This window comes from Protobothrops mucrosquamatus, unplaced genomic scaffold (genome assembly GCF_001527695.2).
Source record: "Protobothrops mucrosquamatus isolate PMUCROS unplaced genomic scaffold, P.Mucros_1.0 scaffold154, whole genome shotgun sequence".
NCBI classification, from domain to species: Eukaryota; Metazoa; Chordata; class Lepidosauria; order Squamata; family Viperidae; genus Protobothrops; species Protobothrops mucrosquamatus.
Window position 1 is genome coordinate 219,209 of NW_015386518.1, and position 10,727 is coordinate 229,935.

A 10,727-nucleotide genomic window follows, 5' to 3' on the forward strand; every position below is an offset into this window, starting at 1 on the left:
AAAGCCCCAGGCCCCTCACTGGGCTGAGGAATGTTTACACTCCGTGGTGTGACCTTTGCAGAGAGCTGAACCCCCGTGATCTCCATTTTAAACCAGATTCCCAAAGGGCCAAAAGGAATCCCACATACCTGATAACCTGAGGCAGGTACAGCCAGCAACACTCAACACGCACACACACACAAAAAAAACCACACACCAAAAAACAAAGATTGCCTTTATATCCAAAGTTTATTAAATCAAGTGGGTAAGGCTACAAGGCCAGAGCCACAGGGAGGGGAGGGGGGGCGTTCACCCTATCCCACAGCCATCGGTGGTAGCAAGCCCTCAAAAGTAAGTCTACACGTCCCCCAACTCCATTGCATAATATCCTTCCATCGGTGCTCCAGGGAAGCTCAGGGTCATTGTTCGCATAGTCCCACCCATCATCCTGTGCCGAGTGTCCAGTGTTTAATGTTGCTTTCGCCGGAAAGAGCACCCTGCAGGGAGGAAATGCAGAGTCATTAAGATCAGATGGAAGGTTACATTTAACCAGGGTTTCCCCCCCCCCTAGAAAAACCGTTTTTGATCCACCTCCTATGACCTCATCCATAAACACAGCCTACTGGGTCAGCTTCAGTGGGGGGAAACAGCTGTAAAACATCGGTCTGCATCATTGTGTTGTTAAAAACACAGATTGAAAAAGTCACCCCAAAAACTCCACACACCCCCATCTCGGAGTTTGGCTACAATTCTTCATGTTTCCGCTCTTATTTTGGACACTGGCCAACTCAACCTTTCCACTCACCTTCTGTCAACCTTGCCTTTCCACCAGTGGGCTGGCACAGCACAGTCGAGCAGCCGACACACAACACAACTGTCTGGGCGTGACTGAAAACCGTGGTGATTTTGTAGCAACCTAGAGCGGGAAAGCAAAGCAAATATTTGGTGTTTGCTGTTGCAGCTACAAATCCTCTCCTCTCTTCCATTCTAGCAACCCCTCCTTGCTACACCTTCTTCTTTAAAAACAAAATGAGTCTGAACGACTCCGCGGTCCTACAGCCTCATAGAGACCACCACCAGAATAGCTGGGACAACTGAGGCTTGCCCACCCCTCCAGTTAGCATGTGCATCGTTTCAGGGGTCTTTTCTAAAGGACCCCTGCCCGGTTCCCACGTGCAGCCCAGCAAGCAGGGAGCTGTGTCATCCCCTGCGTTGCAAGCCTCCATGTTGCAAAGCACCCTCTCTGCAGCAGGAACCTGTTGTGTTGACATTTTATGCAGCCCATCACCCTTGAAGGTGGTTTTGCCCAGCCCAGGGGACGCCTACACACACCCCCAGCAGTCCAGCCATGAGATTTGTTGCGGATGCTCCACTGCTAGAGGTTTTTAAGACAAGTCTGGCCAGGCGTTTGTCCGGAATGGAATAAGGTCTCCTGGCCTGAGGGCTGGACTAGAGGACCTCTGAGGTCCCTAGCAACTCTTTTTGTTATTCTGCATTCTGAGCAGGGGCTTGGGCTAGATGACCTCCAGGGCCCCTTCCGATTCTGTTAGGGTGGACCAGAGGATCTCCAGGGCCCCCTTCCAATCATGTCTTTTGAGCAGAGGCTGGACTAGATGACCTCCAGGGGACCTTCCCGCTTTTTGTTGTTCTCTCTTTTGAGCAGGGGGTTCCAGCTAGATGATCTCCGAGGCCCCCCTTGCAACTCTTTTATTTTCTGTCTTTTTTGAGAAGCGGCAGACTCGACTAGATGACTTCCTAGACCCCTTCCAATTCTGTCACACTCTATTCTGAGCAGCAGGGAGAGGGGGGCCGGACTAGATGACCTCCGAGGCCCCCTTGCAACTCTTAATTCTGCATTCTGAGCGGGGGGGGGAGGCTCCGACTAGATGACCTCGGAGCCCCCCCTTGTAAACTCTCGTTTATCCCGAGCGGAGGGAGGGGGAGGGGGTGGGGGTGGGCTGGATGACCTCGCCTCACCCGGGCACTTGACGTCCATGAAGTAGGAGTTGGGGCTCTGCACCAGGCGCTTCTTCTTGTGCTTCCGCTTCTCCTCCTCGGGCGACGGGTGCAGGAGGTCCTTCGCGAGCTGAGGGGGGGGGAGGAGAGGCGAGAGACCGTGAGACCCCCGCCCCAAAAAGAGGCTTCTTTCCCCCCCGCCCCTCCCCCCCCTCCCCCGCCGCCATCTTGAGCCTGGCGTGCAGGCGGCGTGGCGAGCGCATCGGGCCCGGCGGGGAGGTCGGAGAGGCCCGCCAGGCGCCCCCAGAGGGACCCCCCGGGCGCCGGGCAGAGGCGGGCGGGCCCGCGCGGGGAAGGCGGCGCCGGGGAGAGACGCACCGGCATGTTCGCGTGGAGGCAGCTGCGGACCGAAAGGAGGCTGGCCGGAAGGAGAGCGCGCTATATCCGCTGTGGGGTTTCCCGCGCACGGGCGGAAGTCCGCTCAGGGGGAGCGTGGGGGCCGGATGTGTCTGTGGTTGTGGGAGGGAGGGAGGGAGGGAGGCGCCACCTTGGGGAGGTCTGAAAAGAAGGGGCGGGGTAGGAGGAGGGAGCGGGGAGGACGCCACCTTGGGAAGGGCATCCGCTGTCTCCTGCGGCCGCCATTTTGAGACGGAGCCTCCAAGGACAAAGGCTTCCCCTCCCCCCCCTGTCCTCCTCACAGCCCTGCAGGGTAGTCTGGGCTGAGGAAAAAGTTTATTTTTCTAGTGCCATCACACACACACACACACACAGAGTCTCCCTCCCTCCCTCTCCCTCAGCTCTTTCCTTGTCTTGAAGACTAACTAAGGCTCTAGTCCTCCTGGGTCCAAACAGGTTACTGACTAAAAAGCCACGTAACTGCCCTGCTTGGGGTCACCCCGTGATAAACCAAGTTTCTAGTCCTCTAGGACTAGCCTCCTCTCCTTTTTACCCCAGTGACGCTCCTGCCAGGCTGAGTTTGGTGCTCCGGATAGAATTTGAACTCAGGCTGGCATCTCCTGCCTAAATTGGGCTGGAAGAGTATCATTTTTATCAGGCCCAGCCAGTCTGCAGGCAGATCTTTGGACCGTGGGAATGTTAGCCTTGCAAAACTGAGCAAGTCAGCAGTCCTCATGGAGGCGATCCTAAAGATTTGCCGAAGGAAGGAAACGAGAGAGGTTAAGCCATCTCAGGGAGACCAAGCTGACTTTGCTTGGGGGCAGCTGGAGAAAGGGACTCTTTTTGAGACCCATAAAGATATAAAGTAGCCATTTCTATGCCAACAAACCAATTTAATCTGCAAAAATCCAAAATCAACATTTCATTCCCCCCCCCCCCCCGTCTCAAGCAGAAAATCCAAAAGCGGAAACAAAATTAGAAGCGTTCCAAGTAAAACAATAATTATCTAAATAAATAACATTTCAATCAGGATAAGGCAACAGAAACAATTCCATCCTTTTAAAACCCTCTTGTGATTTTTACATTTTAGGTCTTCTTTAACAAAAACAAGGGAAGTTTGCTAGGATGAAAATGGATGCTCGGGCAAGGCTGCCTCTTCCCCCTCTCTCCCCCTGCCGCCGGAGGTAAGGCACTCTGTCCATGCTCGGGGGCCGCTCTTTTTCTCACGCTCTGGAGCTCTCCAACTCCTCCTTTGCTGAGGAATGAATGACTTCCCAGCAGTGGATGATGGATAGTTGCTCCTCCTCCCCATCTGAGTCAGGGGTCAGCCCCTCCCGTCTTGAAGGGGGGCTGCTTCCCTGCCCAGCTGGGGGGGGAAGAGAGGGAGGGGTTTGGGTGTCCTTGTTAGAGGAGGAGGAGGAGGAGGAGGAAGAGGAGGGTGCGAGGAGGAGGAGGGCAGAGGAGAACTTCAGCTCCTCCTTCTCCAAAGTTTCTTCCCGGCGGATTCTCGCCTTTTTTCCCCCCCTTGTTTTTTTTCCCCTTCCAGGGTGGGCCAGGAGCCCCTTCCCTGCAGATCCCCGCCCCAGGGAGGAGAGGGGCCAGGGGCCAAGGCCGGAGCGCCCCCTCCCCAAATATGGCCAAGTCTTACGACCACCTTTTCAAGCTCCTCCTGATCGGAGACAGCGGAGTGGGCAAGACCTGTCTGATCATCCGCTTCTCCGAGGACAGCTTCAGCGGCACCTACATCAGCACCATCGGTGAGGAGGGGGCTTCCGCAGAGCCCCCCAGAGCCCCCCCTTCCCGACCCCTCGCTCCCCCCCAAACCCAAACAGAGCAGGATTGCAAGGAGTAGCCGCTGTCCGCCGTTGGGTGGGATCTTCTCCGCTCAGTTGCATCTCGGGGGTTTCTCACCCCCACATCAGACCCCCTGCATGTCCTGGGCTGGGGATGATGGGGATCAGGAAGCGGAGAAAACAGCTGGAAAGGGGGGGGCAATTTGGGGTTCCCCCCAATCCAATATTTTCAACACTCTCCCCTTTGTAAGGATTGGGGGTGATGACAAGCTGCTGCTTTTGGGGGGGAGATGGGGTCTTTTGGGGTGCAACTCTTCCATCCTCTGGGTTCCTGTTGGGGCAGGAGAGGCTGGGGGTGTTTGAAAAGCTATAGAGCCCCCCAAGAGGTGCAATTAAGAACAAGAGCCAGGGAGGAAACGGTCAAAAGGAATATCCCAATTTTGGTTCCAAGCAGCACCCCCTCTTTTTGGTGGGGGGCAAAAAAAAATAAAGAAATCCACACTCCATGAGGACTAGAATCTTGGCTGACTTTAGCTTGGTGATGGAGCTCTGATTGGGCCCTCCCAAGATCTTAGTTCAATCAATCAGCGGACAGGGAAATGATCCCCCCTATCCCGAAAGGATTGGAGACCCCAAACTCAACCCAGGAGTAGGAAATGATTTGCCGGCGAATGAAACCTGGTGGAAACCGTGAGTAAGAGCCAGTTCTGGTTTTTCTTCCCTGCAGGCATCGATTTCAAAATACGGACGGTGGAAGTGGAGGGGAAAAGGATTAAATTGCAGGTTTGGTGAGTGCCTCCGAGACAGGGCAGATTTTGCGGGGGGGGGGATTGTGGAAAAGAAAGGTGGATTATGGACTAGGGAGTCCGAAGGGGGGGGGTAAACACCTCAGGGAGAAGGGAGGAAAACTGCATTTCCAAGCCAGCCTCTTTGTACCGAGTTAGTAAAATCTGGCAAAACTTTGGTAAAACGGAAGAAGAAAGAAAAGAAGGATTTTTTAATTATTGTTTTGGAAAAGAGCAGCAGCTGCATGGAAACGGGGAGCTGCTTTTAATTGCAGGAGTCTCCAAGCAGAAACGGTTGGGGGGGCGGCACATGGGTTAAGGAGTTAGCTGTGCATGATGGGAGTTAGATCCAACATATCGGCAAGGCTCCAACAGGGGAGGCTGCTGTCACGAGCCATCACCACATTGTGCCTGCAAACATTTTTTGCAAACTAGTCCTCAACTTAACGACCGGACTCGGGACTAGAATTTCCCATCGGTGAGTGAGGCGGCTGTTAAATGGGTGGCGTTTTCTATGGGGGGGGGTAAGCTTCTTCCCTCCTTCCCTCAAACGAACCGTGCAGTCTTTTCTTGAAGCGAATGCGGCTTCTCCCCATTGGGGATGCTGCGACGGTCGTAAGAGTGAGGATCCGTGGCGAGTCGCTTTTTTTAAGGATGAGCGAAATCAAAGTTTTCTTTTTTTAAAGACAATTATTCCTTGCAGGGACACGGCTGGCCAGGAGAGGTTCAAGACCATCACCACTGCTTACTACCGAGGGGCAATGGTAAGGGGGCTGCCACCCCCTGGGAGACCCTCCCCCTTCACAGGGTGGGGGGTTTCCATCCCTGATGGGCAGCAACTGAGACATTTTGGGGGGCCCAGAAAGTAAAAAAAAAAACCAGTTCCAGATGTGCTTTCAGACAGCTAAAAATAAATTTGCATTGCCAAGCTGTGCCATATGCACAATAGTGGATGTTTCCCATATAAAATTTGCTATTCAACTATTATTGTGGGTTAAAAGATTGTTTTTCCCCCCTCCCACGTCCAAAATATTGATGAAATAGGCATCGGATCAGGAGAGGAAGAAGGGATGGGGAGGGAGAAGGAAAAAGAAACAACTGGACTTTAGTGCAGGGGTCTTCCAACTTGGCCCTTGGATGACTTGCGTGCCTGGCTGAGGAATTCTGGGAGTTGAAGTCCACAAGTCATCCAAGGGCCAAGTTGGAAGACCCCTCCTTTAGTGTGTGACACTTCTCAGTTTTGTCCCATCGGGGAGCAGGGTGGGGAGAGGCCCGAAGAATGGGGAAGGGGGTGTCTGAAGGTCCCTCCCCAAGACTGCCCCCCCCAATAAATCCCCAATTCTGCCGTAGGGAATTATTTTGGTTTACGACATCACGGATGAAAAGTCCTTCGAGAACATTCAAAATTGGATGAAGAGCATCAAAGAGGTGGGTACAAAATGGGGCTGGGGATGAGGATTTCAGAAGGGGGCGAGTTTGGGGGGGGAGACTGGCTGCAGCCAGTGGGGAAAAAACCCCCACCCCAGACTTTCAGCCCCATAGAATTCCCCCCACCCCACCCCACCCTTTGTTTTCATCCATCCTTGATTCAGATCCGGGATGACAACAACAACAAAAAAAAGGGCAAAAGAAGGCCAACACCGCCACCTGGTGGCACAAATCAGGAACAACTCCTGAACAGAGGGGAATTGACGTCCCAAAGACCGGGACGTCTGCCCTCTAGTGGCCACAAGGGGACATTTGATTGTTTTTCATGGTTTTTACACTTTTGAACGGTTTGTTTTTAGGGCTTTTGGTTTTTTTTGAAATTATTTTTGTTGTTCGGTTTTTTGGTTCTTTGGCTTCATTTGGCGAGGGTTTTTTTTAACTTCACATCAAAGTGCCATATGTGAGATGAACAGGAATTGAATACATGAGTAAATATTTACTGACTAGGGTGTTGTTTGATTTGGGGGTGGTGGAAGAAATATCTATTTCACCAAAAGAGAGTCAGGGATGACCCATTTTGGGGACCCTGGCTTCATGGTTCTTCCTCCCTCCCTCCCTCCTTCCTTCCTTCCTTCCTTCCTTCCTCTCTCTCCCTCTCTCCACTTTCTTTCAATCCTTCCTCCCCTCCCCTCTAATTTGCCTTCCTTCCTTCCTTCCCATTTCCCAGAATGCCTCGGCCGGCGTGGAGCGTCTCCTGCTGGGCAACAAGTGTGACATGGAGGTGAAGCGAAAAGTCTCCCGGGACCAAGCCGAGAAGGTATTGGGTGCAGGAATTGCGGGGTGGAGTGTCTGGGCATGTGCAGAATGCAACTGGTTGACTTTTAGGATTTCCGATGGCTTTGCCTCTCTTGACTTCACGACTTCCTTCCCGGCAGCTGTGCAGGGAGCACGGGATCAGGTTCTTTGAGACCAGCGCCAAGTCCAGCCTGAACGTGGAGGAGGTGAGGGCTCTGCTTGGCCTGGGGACCCCCCCCCAAATCCACACAGACACACAAGCACACCAACTTGGCTCCCAGACCCCCATGGCCGTGGTCCAGAGATCAGGCAGCCATGGCTGGATAGGTTGGGGAACCTGGTTTCTGCCTTTTGGCTTCTCCAAGTAGTAACTGGCTGAAAACAAAATTATGGACGCCCTGCTCTGCGCTTCTTCTTCTTTTTTTTTTTTAGGCATTCAATACTTTGGCTCGTGACATCCTTCTCAAATCGATCAAGAAATCAGTAAGTGCCACATGGGGAGGAACAGGGGGGGGTGGAAACAGCCTGTAAAATGTGGCCAAACCCTCCTCCTCCTCCTCCTCCCACTCTTTTCTTTCTTTCTTTCTTTCTTTCTTTCTTTCTTTCTTTCTTTCTTTCTTTCTTTCTTTTTCTTTTTTTCTTTCTTTCTTTTTTTTCCTTCCTTCCTTCCTTCCTTGCTTCCTTGCTTCCTTCCTCCTCTCCTCTTCTTCTCCTTCCCCCATCTCCATTTTTCTCCTTCATCATCTTCATCTTCTCTCTTCCTTTTCTTCTCCTCTCCCTTCCTCCTCCTCCCCTCCTCCGCCTTTCCCATCCTGGACCGTCCATGATCCACCAGCTCTTGACTCTCCCTCTCCTCTTCCTCCTCCAGGCACAGCTCCCCAAGAGGCCTCTGGAACTCAAAGCCACCCCGAAAAGCAGCTCAAAGTGCTCCGTGCTGTAACCGGCGGCCAGCCAGTTCGGAAAGGCCCCGTGGCTCCTCCCCTATCCCCGGCCATTTTGGCTTCGGTGGGGCTGTTTCTCCTCTCTCCCCCCACCCCTCCTTCTCCTACCCTTGAGACTCTTGAGTTGTCTTGGGCTGGACCCTGGAAGGACTGGGACACTGTTTCCCTAACTTCTTCTTCATCGTCTTTTTCCATTTGGGGGCTCTGCCTTTTAATTTTTGCACTAGCAGAAAGGGAAGGGGAGTTTGGGGAGGGCGGGGGATCCCTAAACTGAGGGGGAGGTGGGAAAATTGGGGAGGGGGTGATAATAAGTCACCCCCCTTCCCCAAATCCCTGGATTCGCCAGACCCTTTGAGGCAGCGTTTGTCAAAGTTGGCAATTTTAAAATAGGTGGACTTCAACTCCCAGAATTGACCAGCCAGCAAGGCTGGCTAGGGAATTCTGGGAATTGAAGTTCACCCATCTTAAAGTTGCTCCAATTCAAACATACGAAGCCCTGTAGCTCTGCAGTGCCTTTAACAGATGTAGGAAAGAATCAGATGAGGAATCTCTCAGCAGGAGGAGGAAAATCCTTTTTTTTAAAGTATATAAGTATATCTATATATCTATATCTGCCTGCTGGGAGTCTCTGCACTTTGGATGGGTGGGAACCCGGAACGTGACTGGCAGAATCCGGCACCCAGGTTGGGGGACCAAATGCCTTTTATAAATCTGTGAAGACGATTAAATATTTGCAGTTTTTTCCGAACATCGTTGTGTTGAAAAAGTAATTTTCTGGGGTTCAGCAAGAGGAGGGGGGCAAAGGGGAGGGAGGAACAGCCGTGGGGGGGGGCGTGAGGGTGTCAAATGGGAGCCTCTATCCTGAACCCTTGCAGAGAAAGCAAGAGACCGCTCGTGTTCCAATCCACCTTGCAGGATTGTTGTTATGGGGAAATAGGAGAAGGAAGGAGGATTATGTATGTGGGACGCCTTGAGTTACTGACAAAAGTAATAAAGGCAGCAGAAAAAAAATTCAATAAATAAAATATGGGTATTCATCTTTCTGTAGATGAGTGTTTAGTACATGCTGATAGATAGGTAGATTGATGGATGGATAGCTAGAAAGATAGATGATAGATGAGATAGATATAAATAGATGATATAGATAGATATGGATGGATAAGATAGATAGATAGATAGATAGATAGATAGATAGATAGATAGATAGATAGATAGATAGATAGATAGATAGATAGATAGATAGAGATAGATAGATAGAGATAGATAGATAGATAGATAGATAGATAGATAGATAGATAGATAGATAGATAGATAGATGATAGATAGATAGAGATAGATAGATAGATAGATAGATATACAGAGTGCATAGATGATAGAGATAGATGTATAGGGAGATAGATGATAGAAGTATCAGAATAGATGATTGATAGATATTTGGATGGACAGACAGAGGGATACGTAGAGGGACAGACAGAATCAGATAGAAATATAGTGGATGGATGGATGAATGGATAGATAAGTAGATACATAGATGGTGGAAGTATATGTAATATATATATATATAGGAATACATTCTCCATTCTCCTCTGTGTCCCGGCTGCGGTCGAAGACCGGAAGTGCGGGGGCGCAACCGAACGAACTGAGCCCTTTGCGCTCGCTCGCTCGCTCGCCCGCCAGCCCAGCCAGCCAGGTTCTGCCCTGCGCGTGCGTAGAGCGTCGCCGGTCCCTCTTCCCAGAACGCACCGCGCGAGTGAGGCGGAAGCGCCGGGCGAGGATGGGGCCAAGATGGCGCCTGGCGCTGGGGGCGCTTTTGGGGTTCCTGGTCGCCCCTTCGCGGTAAGGGATTCCTCGGGGGGGGGGAAGCAGAGAGGGGGGCAGGGGGGGTCCCCTCTGCATCCTTTTAGGGGGAGGGAGTCTTTTTCTCGAGGGCCAACGCTCCCCAGCCAGCTGCTCCTGGGTTGGACTACAACTCCCATGTTGCTCAGGCGGGCCCTCGGGACCACGGGAGGGGATGATGAGAGGTGTAGTACAAGCCTTGAAAACCGCCCCGGGCAGATTTATTCCTGGAAGGCTTGTGACTTCAAACGGTCACTAAATAAATGGTGGTAAATTGAGGACTGCCTGTATTTATACTTATTTGCATTTTTTGCATGCTTCAGGACTGCTAAGGTGGCAGGAGGTGGGGGAGGGACAGGACAGGGGAGGCCTTTGTCTTTTTTAATATATATATATACATACATACATACATACATGCATATATATATCTATATATATCTATATATCTTTGAGTTTTGGTGCACCCTGTCGGCCCAAATGAAATGAAACTGAAATGGCTATTCCAGTTCTCCCTTAATTCTTTGTCAGCAATCCAAAATTTTGAAAAATACCTCTATATACATATATATATATATATTAGGAGATTGATTTACCTCCCATGCAGCGTAAATTTAATTAACAATTTAATTAACAAATCAATAAATACCAACGAATAAACCTCGGGGGTCTGGGAGGGGGCAGCTGACCTCCCGTGCCTCTTTGCCCGCTTGCAGGTCAGCCGAGGGAATAGCTGAGAACGATGCCAAAGGACCAGGTAAGGATTTCGCACTGGGGTATCAGGATGGGAGAGGAGGGGGGGGGCTCCCAAAAAAAGGAGG

General features: G+C 51.4%; 2 protein-coding genes across 2 annotated transcripts; one reads left to right on the top strand and one right to left on the bottom strand.

Moving 5' to 3' along the window:
- Positions 1-209: 209 nt before the first annotated feature.
- Positions 210-2,405, bottom strand: RPS27 (ribosomal protein S27). Its single transcript, XM_015813382.1, has 4 exons — positions 2,314-2,405; positions 1,957-2,065; positions 785-895; positions 210-476 (listed from the first exon to the last, which is right to left on the bottom strand). The coding sequence occupies exons 1-4, from the start codon at positions 2,317-2,319 to the stop codon at positions 448-450; spliced, it is 255 nt and encodes an 84-aa protein (XP_015668868.1). The 5' UTR covers positions 2,320-2,405; the 3' UTR covers positions 210-447.
- Positions 2,406-3,964: 1,559 nt separating this feature from the next.
- On the top strand, positions 3,965-8,146 carry RAB13 (RAB13, member RAS oncogene family). Its single transcript, XM_015813383.1, has 8 exons — positions 3,965-4,088; positions 4,852-4,912; positions 5,613-5,673; positions 6,260-6,337; positions 7,065-7,154; positions 7,273-7,338; positions 7,565-7,615; positions 8,001-8,146. The coding sequence occupies exons 1-8, from the start codon at positions 3,965-3,967 to the stop codon at positions 8,070-8,072; spliced, it is 603 nt and encodes a 200-aa protein (XP_015668869.1). The 3' UTR covers positions 8,073-8,146.
- Positions 8,147-10,727: the final 2,581 nt, after the last annotated feature.

Coding starts and splice junctions, on each gene's coding strand:
- RAB13 (XM_015813383.1), top strand. CDS start 3,965: ATGGCCAAGTCTTACGACCACCTTTTCAAGCTCCTCCTGATCGGAGAC. Junction 5,674..6,259: donor CTTACTACCGAGGGGCAATG/GTAAGGGGGCTG, acceptor ATTCTGCCGTAG/GGAATTATTTTGGTTTACGA. Junction 7,339..7,564: donor CCAGCCTGAACGTGGAGGAG/GTGAGGGCTCTG, acceptor TTTTTTTTTTAG/GCATTCAATACTTTGGCTCG.
- RPS27 (XM_015813382.1), bottom strand. Junction 896..1,956: donor CATGGACGTCAAGTGCCCGG/GTGAGGCGAGGT, acceptor TTCCCGCTCTAG/GTTGCTACAAAATCACCACG. Junction 477..784: donor AAAGGCAAGGTTGACAGAAG/GTGAGTGGAAAG, acceptor TCCTCCCTGCAG/GGTGCTCTTTCCGGCGAAAG.